Source organism: Castor canadensis, chromosome 4 (assembly GCF_047511655.1).
Source record: "Castor canadensis chromosome 4, mCasCan1.hap1v2, whole genome shotgun sequence".
Lineage (NCBI taxonomy): Eukaryota > Metazoa > Chordata > Mammalia > Rodentia > Castoridae > Castor > Castor canadensis.
The window spans coordinates 64795287-64814462 of record NC_133389.1 but is presented as its reverse complement, the minus strand read 5'-3'; the positions used below and the strand labels follow the sequence as shown (position 1 = coordinate 64814462).

The 19176-nt window shown below is 43.7% G+C and overlaps 1 protein-coding gene across 5 annotated transcripts in view; it reads left to right on the top strand.

The window, feature by feature from the left end:
• Positions 1-17626: 17626 nt before the first annotated feature.
• The window catches only part of LOC109702382 (piezo-type mechanosensitive ion channel component 2), a 385390-nt gene continuing 383840 nt past the window's right edge, over positions 17627-19176 (top strand). For all 5 annotated transcript variants that reach the window (XM_074070349.1, XM_074070347.1, XM_074070346.1 and 2 more), the window contains exon 1: positions 17627-18591. In XM_074070349.1, the coding sequence (XP_073926450.1) occupies positions 18528-18591 (64 nt within the window). In that variant the 5' untranslated portion in view covers positions 17627-18527. The remainder of the gene's footprint in view (positions 18592-19176) is intronic.

Here is a 19176-nt window from a genome sequence, read left to right as displayed (position 1 = left end):
CCCATTCACAATAGCTTAAAAATATCTTGACTAAGGAAGTGAAAGGCTTCTATAATGAAAACAATAAAATACTGAGAAAATGAATTGAAAAGGAGACTAGAATATGGGAAGACCTCCCATACTGATGAATTGGCAGAATTAATATTGTGAATATGGCCATATTATCAAAAGCAATCTATAAATTCAGTATACTCCATATCAAAATTCCAATGACATTCTTCACAGAAGTAGCAAAAAAAATCCTAAAATTAAAAAGTGCAAAAGACTGAGGATCAAACTCAGGACCTCGTGCATGCTATGGAAACCCTCTACCACCAAGCTACACCCCCAGCCAAAACTCACCCTTTTAAAAGTGTACAGTGCAGATGCTTTTAGTATGTTCATGGAGTTGTGCAGCCACCATGATTACTTAATTTCAGAAGGTTTCACATCCCAGATGAGATCGCATGTGTATTAGCAATTGCTACCCATTTACCACTCACCCCAGCTCTTGGAAACCACTAATCTATATTCAGACCCTATGGATTTGCCTGTCTGAACATTTCATAAACATAAGAGTTAAACAATATGTAGCCCTTCAGTTTGACTTCTTCTTTCCTTTAGCTTAGTGTTTTTAAGTTTCCTCCACTGTATTGCATGTTTCAGTACTTCATTCTTTTATGATTGAATAATGTCTTTTTGTACGAATACATCATTTTGTTTCCCCACTCACAAAGTGATGAGTATGTGGGTTTTTCCCACAAATGATGAGCACTGGGGTATTATGAATAGTGCTGTTATTAATATTTATAGGGAGTTTTTGTTTGGAGATAAGTTTTCAGTTCTCTTGGACACATACCTAGGGTGAAACAGGACCTTATCAGATAGATGAGTTGAAGTTGTTTTCTGTGTGGTCTTTTTACTTTATTGAGTATGTCCTTTTCAGTATAAATTTTCTTTAAATTTTGAGGAAGTCCAACTTACCTATTTTTTCTTTTGTAGATTTTGCTTTTAGTTACTTTATCTAAGAAACTGTTGTCTCATCTCAGATCACAAATATTTGCATCTTTGTTTCTTCAGAGTTGAGTTCTTACATTCCAGACTGTGGCCTGTTTTGAGTTAATTTTTATGTGTTGTGAGATAGGGACCAATCTCATTCTTTTGCCTGTTGATATCCAGTTGCTTCACCATCACTTGTTGAAAGATTATTTTTCCCTATCAAAAAGCCTTGGCACCCTTTTTAGTTATCTCTGGGCTTTTGATTTGATTCTGTGTGTTCTCCTGATGCCAGTACCATAGTCCACTAATTATTGTAGGCTCTACTGTAAGCTGATGTTTGCTCTATTAACACTGCAGATTTGTATTCACTTTTCATAGTGAGAAGTCCGAGTCCTCCAAATTTGCTCTTCTGAATATTTTGGGTTCTTTGCATTTCCATTTTAATTTTAGGATCATCTTTTCAATTTCTTCAACAAAGACAGGAGACTAATGGTAGGAATTTGTTGAATCTATAGATCAGTTTGGAAAACACTGCCATCTGACTAACATTAAACCTCTGACCCCCCCAAACACTGGATGATTTCCTATTTATCTCAGTCAACTTTAATTTCTTTTAATGATATTATGCAGTTTTCAGATTATAAGTTTGCATTTCTTTTGTTAATTTTGTCCTAAGCATTTCATTATTTCACATACTATTATAAATGGCATTCCTTTCTTAATTTCATTCTCATTCTCTTCATGATTAATATATAAAGTACAGTGGATTTTTATCTTTTGATTTTGTATTGTGCTACTTTGACAAAGTGATTTGTTAGTTCTCATGTTTTCTTAGAGAACTCCTTAGGATCTTCTGTATGCAAGGTTGCATCATCTTCAACAGACATAGTTTGTTTCTTCCTTACAGTTTGGGTGTCTTTATACCTTTTTCTTCTCCAATTACCTTGTTTAGAACTTCCAATTGAATGGATTGGTTTGGTTTTTTTTTCCCCAAAAAACCTTGTCTTTTTCCTGTCTTTAGTGGGAGAAAGTGCTTCATCTTTCACCATTAAGTATGATATTAACTGTGGAGTTTTTACGCAGCCCTTTATTAAGTTGTGAAAGTTCCTTGATTCTTTACTTTTTGAGTATTTTTAATCATGACAGGCTGTTTGAGTTCATCAAATGCCTTCTTCACATCTATTAACATGATAGGATGTTTTTTGTCTTTTATTTAATTCATTGAATTATTACAGGGGTTGATTTTCAGATGCTAATTCTGCCTTTCATTTCTAGATAAACTCCACTTGGTCCCATGCAGAACATCCTCTTTTCCAAGGAGGCAGTGTGAGCTAATTCCTACTCTATTAGTTTATCTGGAGCAGAGACTGGGAGCCTATTAACCTTGGCATCTTTGTTACGATGCTTGGTACACAGCTGGAACCCAATGGATTGGGACTCTGTAGATTTAGCTGATTTAATTTGATAATTTGCTTTCATGAGATATTTGTCAGGCAAGGCCGTTAGTATGGCTGAAGTGAAAAGATAAGGGAAACACCACTTTACCTTCAACTATGTTGTGAGGCAATGAGAGAGAGCACTCAGGGATGCTAAGATAAGCACCTTTCACAGATCACTGAGGAGAGACCCGGAGAATCCAGGGCAGGCGTGGCATTGCAGGCCAGGCAGTCTCGCTTGCAGCTGATGACTGAACTCTTCTATGACAGCATGAAAAGCCACCATCATACCATGTCAGCAAATGACTGCTGCTCCCAATAAAACTTTATGGAAAACAAGCACGGACAAGATATGGTCCATGGGCTAAAATTTCTCATTCTGATCTATAGACATGGCCTTTTATTCTTTTTTCAATAAAGGAGAAAATTTTGGGAAGGAGCATACAAAACAATGTGGAATGTGGCATTCTGTACGATAGGGAAGTATATGGGGTGAGGCGTGGAGGGAGAGAGACTGGGCAGGGAGGAGAGTAAGGAAGTCAGAAGTTGAAGACACAGGCCAACCTTGTGGTTTTTCCCAGAGTTCTTTTATTGACCTATGTGTGGTGACTGGCTCTGCTCCATGCTGCCCTCTGCTCACTTAGGTCAGCCCAGATCCCTCATCTTCACTTGAACTGGTGGGCCCTGAGGCTCAGTGTCTGCCTCCAGGGAGAAGCAAAGGTGAGAGAACACAGTGTTTGTGCCTGCTCCCTGGTTACAGACCTAGAGGGTTCTTCACAGTGACACTGGCGATTGTCTGCTTGACACACAAAGCCCAAGCAGGTTTACTCCCATGACACTCAGACACAGGTGTTTGTGAGTACGAGGAGGCCCTCATCTAAGACGCTTAGGTTCAACTCCAATAGTATCCTAAAAAACACAAATACTAGCCAAAGCCAGTCAGTCATGCCTGTAATCCTACCTGCTTGTTACTTGGGAGGATCAAAGTTTGAGGCCAGCCCAGGCAAAAAGCTCCCGAGACCCCCATCTCAACTGAAAAAATCTAGGTGGTGGCATGCTTGTTTTCTCAGAAATGGCTGGAAGGATAAAATAGGAGGATCAGGTTCTAGGATGGCCTCAGCAAAACAGCAAGACCCTGTCTCCAAAAGAACCTGAGCAAAAAGGGCTGGAGGTGTGGTTCAAGCATGGAGCACCTGCTAGCAATGGAAGCCCTGAATTCAAGCACAATATTGCCAAAAACGAAAACAAAAACCCCCAAAACAAGCAAACAAACAAAAAACCCCACCACCTCCAACAAAAACAAAATCACAAATACTTCCCTCCAATCAAGAGTCTAGGTCTGCCCATACATGTGCATGGAGAAGTCTTTCTTGAAGACACTGTAGTTCATTTAAACAAAGGTCTCTGACGACTTCAGTGCCTGCAAGTTCTCTCACGTTTTGTCTTTTCCTCTAGTAGACTTCAGCTACACTTGAGGCCAGCTTGATTTCCCAGATAATAAATGTGTATGGACAGGATATTTTTCTTCTGTGTCTGCAACAAGCACTAATTCGCCTTTGTGAAGTTTAAAATCCTTTCTCATGTGCAGTTGCTTGCTTGGTGTCCTTGCTTATGAGGGTGGGATCACAGCTGGGCACCATAGAGATCAGCCCTTTGCTGAGCTCTGGGCCACCTGTGGACCACAAGTGGAGCCCAGCCAGGGCCTCTGCTCCCTCAGTGCGGCTGCCAGGGGGCACAAGGAAACCCACACGTCCTCAGTTCTCTCCTGGTTGCTATGATGACGGGAACGCAGACCAACAGCCATGGAGAGCTTCAAGATGAGAGCTTCAAGATGAGACTGGAGTCTCAGCACTCCAGTCTTCTGACTCAGTTGTTCCATGTGGACACCCAGTCCTACTATGTTTTCCCAGTGCTTTACCTCTTGTATCTCCCAATCCAAGCTATCAATAAAAGCAGCTCACATTTATTAAGCACTTGCTGTGCGCCAAGCACCAATCTAGGCACTTTGCATGAAGCAGTCCATTTAAACATCAGGATAACATGAAGATACAGGTGCTCTTAACTCTTCCTTTTTAGCAGTGAGGAAACTGGGCTAAAGAAATGGAGGGCCACATAGACAAAGACTGGTAGGCCAGGATTGACACCCGGGTGGTCTGACTGTCCCACAGTCTTAACCACTGCCCTGTCCTGTCCTGCCCCGCCCCACCTTCTGAATATTCAGTAAGGATGTTTTCTGTGCTAGGCACTCCACAGAAATTGGATATGAACGAGTATTAAAAATCATGTTTGCAAGCCAGGTGTGGTGATTCATTTCTGTAATCCCAGCTACTTGGGAGGCAGAGATTAGGAGGATTGCTGTTTGGGATCAGCCTCGGGGTAGGGAGGTGAGTTAGTGAGACCCTATCCAAAACAACAACCTAGACCAAAAAGGGTTGGAGGTGTGGCTCAAATGGTAGAGCACCTGCCTACCAAGTGCAGGATTCTGAGTTCAAATCACACTACTGTAGGTGTGCAAGAAGTCTCTGGGATGTAACCGTGCCCCTTGGGCAGGCTGAGGCTAGTTGCTCTCAGTCTCCACCCTCACCTTTTCTCCCCTGCCCATCTGCTTCCCTTGCCCCTCTTCTCCTGAGTGCCCCCTTCAAGCAACTACCTTTTAAGAATCCCCCTCACCTTGCTTCTAGGGAACCTGATCTAGCCAGCCAGGGCTCATCACCCTTTGCTGCTTCTTCTTCTGCCTGGCTGATGACATGTCTGACTCTGTCTGGGGCCCCATGTTTACAGCCTTGTCCTTGGGCCCAGGGTAATGGACAAGGGAAATGTGCCCTGGGGGACCTGCTGTGCTACTGGGAGTGACATGGGCAATGTTGTGACAGCTGTGTATTGTTCCTCTGCCCTCGCTAATGTTCCTCTGCCTTCCCAGGCTGACTTTCCAATCGGCACGTTCTTTCTTTAGATCTTCTCTTGTCTGCCACTGCCCTGTCAACCATGTAGGCTTGGGCCTTGTTTTCATGTGTTTAAGGTGACATCCCTGACCTCCTTGGCATCATGATGACTCTATAGTGAGGTCTCAAAGGGTTGTCCATGTCACTTCTGGGAGCAAAACTCCGTGAACACTTTCATGTGTTAAGAAACAAGGAGGAAAGATTTTCTTACAATAACTTATACCTTTTCAAAGCCTTGTGTTATCTCAAAGGTATCAGGAATCTGAAAACTTGACCTTCCTGGGTCTGCGGCACACAGAAGGTATACCGACGCCCAGAGAGGATATTTCAGTGTCTGGCTCTTTCTACCTAACTTCTGTCTGGCTTCCTTTCTACCTAACTCCCAGGAATGATCTGCATGTTGATGAGATAATGTCTGAGAAGCACGTGAGCTCTTAGGAGAATCCTTTCTCCTACATACATGCAAGGTATCATTATTACTGTCACCGTGTTCTGCTTAACTTCTGCTTTCTTGGGAAGTTAATGCTGCCGTTTCTTCCTCCCCTAGTCCCTTATCTGAGTGGCTGGATCCTGGTTCTTCAGAGCTCATATTTCACCTTCATTACTCTGGGGTTTGAACTCAGGGCCTTGGGCAGATGCTCTACCACTTGAGCCACACCACCAGCCCTGTTTGCTTTAGTGATTTTTAGTTTATGCTTGGACCGGCCTGAACCACCTATTTATGCTTCCTGTGTAGTTGAGATGACAGGTGTGACCCACCATACCCAGCTATTAGTTGAGATGGGGTCTTGCAAACTTTTTGCCCAGGCTGGCCTCAAACCAGGATCCTCCCAATCTCTGCCTCCTGAGTAGCTGGGATCACAGGCATGAGCCACCATGCCTGGCTCACTTTCTTAAGTAAGCCACCTTAATCCATTCAGTTTCTGAGTGTGCAAACTGGGATTTGAGTGTAGAACTTCAGATGCTTCCCTGCACACTTCCACATGCACACTGTCCCACGGTGGAGGACAAGATATAATTTCCCTCTTGTCACCAACTTTATTGTGAGGAGAAATCAGAAGGAAGTTAATGATGTTGAATAAGATTGTCTAGTGACTGGCTGTAACAGGAAGGGGATCTGTGTGAGGCGTTTGCATCTCACAATGGAGATTCAGTCATTGTGACAGAATTTTTGGGTCTCTCTAAAACTGTGTGCTCTGGAAGCACTGTTTTCATAGTGACATGGAGAGGACACTGGGTGTCGTGGTGTATCTCTTGGGTCAATCCCAGCCAGGACATGGGTTCTGAGGAGTGGAGCACAGTCCAAGTCCCCTGCAGAATGCCGTGGATTACTGCATGGGACACACATGGTGTCTGCTGACCCAGCGATGTCATGGGGAAGTGGAAAGGACTCTATGTAGAGTCTGCCCACCTGGCTGCTGGCCTTCCCTCTGCCCCATCCCAGCAGTGAAACCTTGATAAAATCATCAAGTCCGTGCAACTCACCGGCCATCTTAGTTGAGAATAAGGAGAAAAGTAGTGTGGAAGGAAAAGGAAGGGAAAACAACTTCTTAAAGGAACGTTTGCTCCTCAGAAGACACTTGGAACTCAGAACAGTCTGCTCCCTTCTCACTGTGCTCTTCTTTCAGCCTGGGAAGAAAGTGTGGACTGCAGGCAGAGTGGCTACCTTGCACCCATGGAAGTCACCATGAAGAAGAAAACCGGTGACTAAGGATGTCAGGATGAAAAGATGAAGTGTGTCACTCAGTATCCCCAGGGGATTGATTTCAGCATCAATCAACCTCTGCAGGCCCCACCCACTGATGCTCAAGCCTTTTATATGAAATGGTGCAGGATTTGCACATCGCCTGCACAATTTTCCTGTCTTTTCTAAATCTTCTCTCAGTCCCTTATAGCACCTAGTGCGATGTGGACACCATGGCAGCAGGTGGTGTTGATACTATTGCTTAGGTGTTATAGCTGCCAAAACCCTGCTTCAGAGAGTGACATGTCCTATGCTCTGGAAGGAAGCCTCGGGCAACGTCCTGCCCAGACATTCTGACTTCCTGGCTCACTGCCCATCTACACATTTCTGCTACTTTTCCCTTTGGAATCAAAACTTCTTTCTGAGATCACTAACATTGACATGTTTTAGAAACTATCTTGCATGTCCCTCAGTCCACAGAGAAAGAAATAATTGCCTAAAAAATGGTCTTCTTGTCTCTCCAAGGTGCTGTCAGGTTGTCAAAATCTGACAAGGGTTGCCTTTCTAGTGTGTAAGACAAGTAGTCTCCCTCTCACACACATGCACACACACAGTTTTTGACTGCCCGAGAAACACTCTAACATATAGCTGCAAACCAAGAAATGCTCCAGTCTATCTTTCAGTGAATTAGTCTATTAAATTACTTATTCAGCATACATCATTTGATGTCGTGTAATGATAACTTAGATGGAATATTCTGTTTCAATCCTAACTTATAGGAACCATCTTGCTACTTTTTTCATAAGTAGAGTAGTTGAATGGTATTGTATGAATAAACTATAACTAAAATTTGGCGATTATAGATAATCAGGTTGTTTCTAGTTTTCCCACTCTTGGGAAACAATATTTTAGTGAACTAGAATTTCTTTGCTATTTTGGGTAACTGTATAGAATTTTTGTGGTATATATTTTCCCACATTCATTTATTAAAGGAGTCTTCAAATCTATATGGGATCTAATAAGAAATGAATACTTCCATTTTGCAATAATTTTGCTAATATCGGTTAATACATTTTAAAGTTTCTGGTTATTTATTTTACAGGTGAAAATTGTAGTTTATTTTAGGTTCAATTTTTCTATTTTCAGTTTTTAGTAAGTCCTAATATCTTCTAGTATGCTAATTTATTTACATACTAAATTTCATGACTTACATAAACAGCATAGACAGCAACTGCAACTCATATATTGTGATTATTCTTCTCAGCTTTTTCAAAACTTTAGTTTATATATTAATGATACAATTCTTATTGTATTCTTATTTTTGTGATCGAATGTTTAAAATGTAATGATATTGAAAAAAAATTTTCTGTATAGAAAGTCTAGCTCCTTGAGGATTGTGGTGGGATGAGGAGAAGGAATGGGGAAAGGAACATGAACTGGTTACCAGGGGATAGTTCCTGGGGCCCAGGCAAGCTATGCTATCAGAGAAAACTGGAAACATACATTTTTATCCTGACGTTATTTGGAACAAAACCTAGAAGGGCATAGTTGGTACACAAGGCTGTGATCTGTTTTAAATACTTGAATTGTCAGAATTTTGGAATGCTTAGAACAGAATAGGCTGCCTGAGAAACAGGGCAAAGACACCCCTTTCTTTCTGCTGGCTTCCTGTGCTGGTAAGTCACACCAGTCCACCACTCAGAAGGGCCTTGTGCTTGCTTAAGTATGCTGTTCTTCCCGTCTCACAACTGTTATAATTTATCTTTGCATTAGAAAAACTGAACATATCAAGTGTTTATAAAACTGTGGAGGAACTGGAATTCTCCTGCACTTCTGAAGAGTGTGTGACCAGGGGCAAACCATCCAGAAAAGTGTGTTGCTAAAAGGATGGTCATTTTTACACTGGAGAAATGAATTTATATATTCTCAAAAGGTTTGTTCAAGAATGCTCAGATTGTCTATGTCAACAAAAATTCACTAAGAAAAACTTAATATAAAAAGCAAATTTGATTCCAATAAGCAATTTGCAAACCCAGGGCAGTAAACCTTCTGTACAAAAGGAAGGCGTGCTGTAAACGAACAAAGGAAAGGGGCTGGCTTATGTAGAAGATATTCCCACCCAGTTTCCCACATGGTTTGGGTTCTTTTTTTTTTTTTTTATAGAAATGAAAGATATAAGTGTGCTCAACTCTGATTGATTGGTTTTATGTAAATGAGTGACTGCAATCATGCCCATTCCTGACTGGTTGATATTTACATATGCTTGTAAGTCCTACTTCAATGACCAGGTCCAGGCAGCAATACCATACCTTTCTCCCTGCTTATCTTGGCATCAGACAGGAACATGCTCAGGCAAGAGTGGCAAAAAATTGAGCTTGTGGGCCTTCTAGGAATACAGTATATGTAGATGACCCCACAATCAGCAATCCTGCTTCTGTCTAAATTTGAGACCAAGTTAGCCACTTGGGAAACCTCTTGAACATTCAGTTTTTCTTGTAGTTCACAGTGGTTTTCCTAAAAGCCCCAAACTGGGAACAATCTAAAGATACATCAAAAAGAGAAAAATTACTTTTGTGTTTTCACAGAATAGAATAAAGCAATAACAAAGATGAACCTTGAACGTGGATGAGTTTGTTGGACATGCTACCTAGTAAATTAAGTGCCATGAGGCAATGCTGTGTTCTGTTTATATGAAATCCAAAAATGAGCAAAAATAATTGATATCCAAAAATAATTGATAATAGAACTCTGTGAGCTTTATACTGCTGTACTTCTTGTTTTTTTTTTTTTTTTTTTTTGGTAGGACTGGGGTTTGAACTCAGGACTTCGTACCTGCAAAGCAGAGGCTCCACGGCTTGAATCACACCTCCAGTCAATTTTGCTGTGGTTATTTTGGAGATGGGGTCTTGTGAACCACTTGCCTGGGCTGGTCTGGAGCCTCAATTCTCCTGATCTCAGACTCCCAAGTAGCTAGGATTACAGGAGTGAGCCACTGGAGCCCAGCACTATTGTACTCTTTATTGACAATGTTGTATTTATATATTTCAATTAAAAGATTTAAAAAATTATCTTTGAATTTGTTATGTTTTACAGGTAAAGCCCACAGGAGAAGGGTGCATGCGCAGTAGCAGACTAAATGCCTGCAATGTGTTCTTTGCGGCTCAAGCCTCCACCTTGTTTAGCTGGAGATGTCAGATGTGAGTGTGCACAGAGCGCCAGTGGACTCGCGATGCGTGGACTGTGGGAGTTCAAAGTATGTGTGTTACCTGTGAGTAAGGGGGAAAAGTGGTGACAGCCTCTCCCAGGACACAAGTTTTCCCTTTAGAGAAGGCAATGGCATTCTAAGTTAGAAAGGACTAAAGACTGCTAACAGCCTTTTTACTGGGGTCACTTCCTTGCAAAAACCAGCCACTTATGCTGGGAACACTGACCATGAAGGAAATGGGGAAAGGACAGCCCCTGGTTCTTTTCCTGACAATCCTTTCTTATTAATCAGTAGCCCAGGGCAGGGCTTGAACTTATCAAGAAGAGAAATCAAAGCAGTTCAGCTAATTTCATGCAGGCTGCAAACTGTTTTGCTGAGGATGAAACACATGCACGTGCAAGCCACAAAATACGAGTGGCACGATCTCCCTGATTCTTCATATGAATTAAACACACTCATTTTGTACTTAAAATTGGCATTGCAGAATGTAAAGACTGTAATAATCTTAGTAATGTTAATTTTCTTTACTTACTCAGATAAAAATGCTAGCAATGGCAAATTCAAGAGAGAGAAACCACGAAAAAAAAGGGAAAAGTTTTATAACTTAGAACTCTTAGCTGCACTTACATTCCTGCTTTTTGAACAGGAAGCTCATATTTTAATTTTGCCTTGGGGCCCATGGGTTGTGTAGCTGGTCCTGGATTCAGCTGAGATAAGAGAGCAGTTATTTTGGGGCTTTGAAAAAAACCTGTCACTATTTTGAGATGTGTAACATCAAAAACTTGAGTTTTGGAAAAGACCATTGATGGTTCATTCGCCTTTTAATTTTGTAGCACATTTTATTTTTTTAAGTGCCTAGTTTTCTCAGTTGTGTTAATAGAAGACATGAAAAGGCATTTCCTTGAAATGGAGGGAAAATTACCCCAGGGCTGTGAGGCAGTGATAATGCAGGTAAAGGGGGAATGGAGACCCTTCCTCACAGAAGACTTCCGATTTGGGAGGTCTTGCTGCTACTTAGAGTGAGGAGGCTGGTGTCTTATGTTTATTTTAGTAAGAGGGGTCATTTACTCACATCCCAATACAAACAAGCAAAACACTTGTTTGAAGGACCTAAAAGAATCTTGGAAACTCAGTGATGTTTATTTCATTGAGCAGTCAAGGCAAATTTCACACTGCCCATGAAGAAAATGTGTTGGAGTTTTAAGTCACAAAGTCCATCGACAACAAGTGTTTTGTTTGGTGAGCATGGCTAAGAATTTGCTCAGGATCACCAGAGCCTTCCAACTACGAAGGTAAGTGGGCAACGCAAAAACACTCTAACCTACAGAGTAGCAGCTCATGGCTACAGGATTGCTGCAGGCCAGAGGACACACATGAATGTGTTCTCCCTGTGCAGGCTGAAAAAAAAGAGATGACACACACAGACCCATGGTGAAAAAAGCCTGTAAAACTCAGAAAAGCCTAGTAACTTATTTTGTCTTATGTCAACAAGAAGTTGCCAGAATGAAAGTCATGCAGGCTTCTCAACCTCCCATAAGAGACCCTGAGATCCTGACTGAGTGTCAAGTCTCCACCATGGACAGGGGCACTGCAAAGACAGAGCAACATGAAGGGGTAAATTCCAGGTGTCCAGTGGTTACTGTCTTCACCCTGGAGTATTCTGTTTATGCTTAGTAAATATTTATTACTACTCCAACCTAATAGAAAAGAAAACAGACTATGAATTGGAAATTGCATGACTTAACAAATTAAGCTGCATGGGACCCCCAGGTGATGGAATGGAAGTTTACTCTGAATTGTTCTTAATGTCTTTACTATGCCACGTTTTTTCCTGTCTCCAGGAAGCTGTCTATTCTTTCTGCAATGTTATTCCTTCTCTGATCACCTAGACAACTCCTTTATTTATTCACGAAATATACAATGTCTTCCCTCTTGTTTTAGATCCTGGGGATGCAGCAAGGAACAGAGCAGAGTCACTGCCCCATGGGGTTTGTGCTCTGGGTAATCGACATTCATTCTGAAAGCTGTGAGTCACGTGTCTGCTCAGAGGGTTTGTCCTCCTCTGCTTCCCCTGGAAGAACTTGAACGAATTGTTTGTACTCTCCCAAAATGCCTCTACTTCTTTACAGTCTTTTGCACACTTGTTTTATTTACTAAAGTATTTATAATTATTTGATCAATGTCTGCCAGTCCTTAATGAATGGTCACTACAAAGACAGAGCTGTGCTGGCACTGCCCACTGCGGTATTTCTGAGTCTTTCAACCTTCCTTGGCTAATTGCCCATTTTCTGGAGTGTTTGTATTTTTTTTTAAATACTTTTAGCCAAAAGGTGGCACTGCAGGAAAGTAAGTGGAAGAGGATTCCAAACAGGCTTGCCTCAGGGTCACTGATGGGGGTCCACTAGTCCTAGTTACAGGCTAATGTTAGTCTAGTTAACTAGAAATGGCCTGTTCCAAACCTTGCACACACTCGCTTGCAAGCACACAAAATCTCTTAAGAAGAGATGAATGACAATCACCTAAGCTTACTAAGAATGTTAACATTTTTTGTATGTTAAAGAGGTCCAGATGTTACAAACACAGCTAGAAGCCTAATTTCTCTGAAACATGTATTTATTAACTAACCAGATATCTAGGATGACTTGGAGAAATAGCTTGGAGTAGATGACTTGGGAAAATAGCCTTTTATTGTGGTAGTGGATGTATAGAAAAGAAAAAAACCTTTTAATATGTTTTGTTTAATAACTTGCTTTGAATTACCACATTTCACTGCTAACATATTCCCCAATTCCAGTTTCTTACTGTGAAACTCTCCTCATAGCTGATAAACCCTTCTGAACAAAATGACAATTAAAAAAATAGCTTTTTCAAAGCATTTAGGAGTAAACACATAGAGCACAGCTAGACAACCCCAAGATAAAAGTCTGCTCCTGATGTTGGCTGTAAATAATGAATGGTGTTTTCCATACTGGCCACCTGGGTGCCTGTGGTGCCCAAGGCAAGTCACTGACTTCAACAGAGCACCCTTTCCATGCCTTCATCATCTCTTCCTCTATGAGGTTACCTTGCAAAAAACGAGTACAAATTACATGTTCTTTATTTTCATATCAGATCTCTCTTACCCAGCTATGTGTGTGTGTGTTTGTGTGTGTGTAATGGAAGCATACAAATAGAATATAGTTCTTTTGCAGATGATATTTTGCTTTGTAGTTCACTTTATAGATGAAATTTCACCCAGTTCTCAACCAGACTGGCTGGTTTGTCACAGTTCTTAAAGAACAGACACAAAATCAGAAGTTATTAGGGCTTTATATTTTTGGGACTTTGAAAATACTGCAGCTATAAATCATAAATTGAAAGCTTTAAGGATTGCAACCACGGAATATAGGTGTCTTTTGGCAGCCGTGGGTGTTTGCTTCCAGGATCACTCCCCATCAACACGAAAATCCTGGGGTGGGCAAGACCGTTGTACAAAAAGGCATAGCATTTTTATAAAACCTATATACATCCTCCTGAATGCATTAAATCATCTCTAAATTACTTATAATACCTAACACAACATAAATGCTATATAGTTACTATACTATGTATTGCTTAGAGACTAGTGACAAGCAGAAAGACTGTACATGTTTAGTACAGACATAACTTATTTTTTTAAAAAATATTTTCAACCTGAGGTTGGTTGAATCTGTAGGAGGGAAACTCACAGATCTGGAGGGCTACCTTTGTTAGCAAAATAAAGAAAGACTTCCACTCAGTTTCCAAATTTTCTTAAGTATAAACCCTAAACTATGTGGCTCCTAACAAAATTAACTTCAAAATAAATATTGTGCCTTATGATACAATGATAAGTATAAATGAAAACCCAGAAATGTATATGTTTTAAAATGTGTTATTGGTATGCGGTAAAGAAAACACATCCAGAATGCTACGAGACAACCTCTTCCATTTGGAAGCATCCCCCGCAGGCTGGGTGGCACCAGTGCATTTTCACAAATTTCAATGGAGGGAGAAAATGCTAGGCTGATAACCTTTAGCGTCTCTGTGGGAGACACTGTTTTGTGAGATCTTTGAAAAGGCGCTAACAAGGCATCTGAGGGGATAATTGACATAGGACTAAAGAAGGCATGGGATGGAAAAATATTAACTCTGTGTTGGCCTGTTGGGGACAAAGATGGCATTTAAAAACTGAGACGTATTTTATTGCATACTTCTGCCAGTATATAGTGACTGATGAAACTCTGAGAGGTAGATTTTTAGGGCTGAGAGAAGCAGGAGTGTGTGTATCACAGCAATGTGGGGCTTCCATAGGGCTGTCTGTCATGGAACTCTTGAATACTCATGAGAAGTGGTTTGGGAACCTTGGAAGATCACTTGACTATACAGAGGAGCAGACTTTCTGGGATCTGAAGGGGTTTGTACTCAAAGGCACGCCAGTCAGGAGGGGGTCATGTTGGCACTCTGCAGACAGCATTGTCTCAAGTCTGCAGTTGCTTGGGTGCCCTCTGGAGGTTGAACCAGGCCTCCACCCCAGCTGCTGAACCACCTTTTTCCCAGTGGTGGCGCCAGCAGAACCAGACCTGGGGTACTAGAGACCCAGAGAACTCAGTGGCCCTAGGGGCTGGAAGATGGCTTCTCTGAATGATTTTGTCAATCAGTGCAACAAAAAACCAAGTTTTAGTTAGCAAAGCTAACTAAAAAGGCAAGATGAAACCTACACAGGACACAGAGTGACACATTCTATGTTTATCATGCTACTGTGCCACGGTTTTTAATATCTCATAGGAGACAGTGTATCTTTGAATATCAGATCAGGTCACTGTGTTTCAGCATAGTAATTGCATCAGTGTAAAACCAGATGGCGTTTTCCAATAATAACACAGCAATAATTATAGTAATATTAGCTGCGAATATTCACTAAATGATGACTGTGTACCCTGACTTTCTAAGCACTGTGTAACTTGTCTCTACCTGTGGAGCACTCCAAATTAGATGCATTTGTTGTTTATTTTGTTTCCAGATGAAACAACTGAGGCACTAAAATTCTCACTAATGACCAAAAGAAGTTATTGTTCATCAGTGTAGATTGAGAGAGGTGCTTAATTCATACCCTGTGCCAAGCTTGTGATCCGATGTTTCAGGTACTCATCAGATATCAAAATACTATTCCTATGCTTAATGTGTATGGTTTATTTCTCACCAAAGCATTTTCTAACACATGCACTCTTTCAGAATCCAAGAAAAATGGTGCTCTGATTGTGGATAAAGGCCACTGGGCAGGCACAGCTCCTGAAGACTGTGATCCAAACCCTGGTAGGCTGGTGAGTTCTGACCCACAAGGCTGTCTAGACCCCAGGTACTGCTTCTCAGGTATGAGGGACTGTGGGTAAAGTAGCATTGTAGAGACAATGTGCTGTGTGTTAACATGTAGGCTCTAGCCAGCCCAGAATGGAAATCTGGCTGCAGAGGGTGGATTTGGCTTGATAATACAGGTTTTGAAAACCAGTGGAATGTTTTCTGAGTTGTGATGTGTGAATGAGGACAGTGAGCGGTTCTCTGCTCTGACTGCATACCTGAGAATCACCTGAGAGCTTTAAAACATATATAGGTGTGGGGCCCTGAGTCAGCCCAGTTAAATCAAAATTTCTGGGAGTGTGGAGACTGAGCATGTGTATTTTTAAAAAGCTCCCCAGGTGACTGCAACATGGAGCCAGGGTTGAGCATGTTGGATTAGACATTGTCTAGACAACTGAAACTTCCCCTGGAGAGTAGGTGTTGGAAGTGTCAGGACTGGTCTGACTGTTAAAATCTCTAAAATCTGAACAGTCAAATTGGTTGCTCTCAGTGTGGCACAGAAAGCAAGAAATATACTTAGTAAGATTTCCTGTCTCTGGGATGACTGTATCTCTTACATAGACATCTGAGGTAGTACTGTGAGTTTTGAATAAATCTAGACAGTTGGTGATAAGGGAAGCCCATCAAGAACATGGAAAATACTCAGAGAAAAAAAGATTCATGTGATGACATATTGTTATTTCAAATTAAGGAGTGTCTTCTCTTAATTGGAACCTAAGTTATACTAGAAAACACAAAACAGTAAATGGTAGCAGTCAGTGATTACCTAATTTAGGCTCTGTCCTCTCCTCTGAACCTACTTTTGGGCTCTTGGGACTGCACTTGGGGTTTTCTTCTTGAGGGTGGCAGCATATATGATCTAAGCATTACATGGTCTCTTTCAGGGTGTCTTCACAAGCTTTCAAGTGTCTTGAGTGTTCATAAAAACAAAACAAAACAGTGGGTCATGTTACAAATTTCTCAGAGAATTTGTGAATGCATCTGACCTCAAGCTGGAAACTTACTGTATCTCCATAAAGGAAAGTTCCCCAAAGCAGTTCATGGGGCTAAAATGATGGTGCTATCTCAGAGAACCAAGCCTTGCCAGTTTTCGTTGGCTGTTTTATCCTTTCCAATCAACCCAAGACGAGTGTAGATGCAGGAAGGAAGAAGGCTTCCATTGCTCTTCTCCACAGCAATGCCATTTCTGAGTGGTCTGCCCTACAGATCCTAAGATCATATGCATTCTGGTGCCGAGTGATCACCATTGTGCGCCAGTAAATCTCACCCACTCTGGGATAATCATGACATCAGAGACCAAGTCACACTACAGCCTCCTGGCTTAGAACCAGCGTTCTCTAGATCTTGTCCAGAAAACAAGCAATATGGAGGTAATTAGAATTTTCTCAGCACCTCGTTCTCTCTCCACAGGCAGGACAGGTAAGAAACAGGCCATTGTCGAAAACTAGAGTTCCCCCAAATGCACAAAGTGGATGCACATCTGAACCTCTGTGCTCTTTGGAAAAGACCCAGCACCCATTCAGAGTCGAAACTTCTCATTAGGAAGACATAGGTTCTAGATGAATTGCGGCTCTATTTTTCTTCACCAACGCCAGCCGTTACTGGTGGACTTAGTAGAAGTGACAGCAGCCCCATAGGGCTGTTCAGGCCCTCCACTATAAGGTGCCCGGTTTGTGCATTTCTCCTCGGGTTTGGGCACGCTCATGGCCACTGCACGAGCACTGGACGCCAGGATGCCCAAGAGAAGACAGGATGGCTCGGAGATGCGGATGTGCGGGCGCCACAGCGACGGCGGGGGCGCGATCCGAACCAGCCAAGCCCGTCAAAGCCCACCTGGCGGGCGAGGCCGGGCCTCTCCCTCTGCGCCAGGACTCTGCGATGGCCTTGCCAGCAGCGCAGAGGCGGGCTCAGCTCTCCGGCCCCGGAGCCGTCTTCCCATTGGTTCCCGGACACGCCCGTCCCCGAGTGAGCGCTTCCAAAGTTTCATTGAAGGTGGAGAAGTGCGCGCCCGCCCGGGAGCCCCAGCTGCGCCGCTCTGGCGAGGCTGCACAGCGGAGGGCGGGCGGGGCGCGCGCTGGCCATCCAGACGGCGCTTGGCTTTTCTTTTCTTTTTAAAACAGAAGCGGTGGAGGAGGGAATTGGCGCCTGCCCCACCCGCTGAGAATCTTCGTCTCCATTTCTGCCCCTGCTCGGGCGATTCATCCTAGTGAGTAAAGGACTCACCCGAGGACCGGTAACGCGAGTCCTGCGCTGTCGGGGATGGTGGTTCGCGCCTGGCCGCTCCCTCTTGGATCTCTCCGGCCCGAAGCTGAGGGGCGCAGAGGCTGAACTGCGCAGCCAATCGGAGATTCATCACGGGCCTCTCGGAGGCCGGGGGCTGTAGGGAGAGACTGGGGGTTCGCCGGGCGGCTCCAAGAACCAGGGCGGCGCGCTGCAGCCTGCGTGGGCAGAGGGGCTGGGGCCGAGACACGTTGGCTTCGGATGGGGTCTGTGTAGACAACCCCCTTGCCGCCCCTAAACGACGCCCCAAGAGCCGGCCAAAGGACAGCACGCTCTTCTCGCTGCCTTTCCTCGCCGCGCTGTTCCCCTGAAACCTTGCCCAAGTGTCCCACTCCACGGCCCCCGTCTGGGTTACCCCTGGAGAAGCCGCCACCGCGGGATCCAGGATTCTACACTTAATGGGCCGGCCGCCGAGGGTCGGACGCCTGGCTAGGTGGCTGGCAAGAGCCTCGTGAGCGGCGGGCAAGGACTAGCCGGGAGCCCATCGAGTGCGCCCTCGGGGCGGAGAGCGCAGCGCCCGCCGAGGAGATGCCTGGGCGGCTGCCAGCTGCAGGCGACAGGAGGCCCTAGGAGGGCATGGGCCTGGCATCCCAGCTCTAGGGACTCTCGAGCCTAGCCCCTGTGCTCGGACGCCCCAGACTGCTGCGATGGCCTCGGAAGTGGTGTGCGGGCTCGTCTTCAGGCTGCTGCTGCCCATCTGCCTGGCAGTAGGTGAGTCTGGTCTGCTCGCCGAGGTTACTAGGGGAGGGAACGCGGGCTCCTGCGTGGGGGTCGTAGTGAAGTTAAGGACTCTTGCGCTCTAGGATTCGGCTCCGTAGTTCGCAGTGTGGTGCGGGTGCAGCGGTCAGAGTCGCGCTACCCTGGTGTGACAGCCCAGGCTCCCTAACTTCCCGCTCTGGGGCGCATGATCAGGGTCTCTCTAAATCGGTTAGTTGCAGAGTCCAGGTGATCGGGATCGGCTTGCCCTGGGGACTGTTGTGGTGAATTTAGCCACACGTGGACTTTGTTTAGCGGAGTACTGACTTGTGCACAAAGCACACCAGTTGGGTTGCAAGGCTGCTGTAGACCCCCTTGGTGGGTACAATACAGGATCCTAGAGCCCCAACCCTCCCCAGTGTCCCTTGAGGCGCAGCACAGGGTGCATCCAGAGGGCACAGAGGCTATTTTCCGCCAGCTATATCTGAGCCACCTTGTGGGAAGAAGTGAATGATCCCAATAGCTGTGGAAAGAAAAGAAGGGGTGGGGGTACAAGAAACAGTGCCTTGAATTTTCTTACTTTCTAGACTTCTCCAAAAA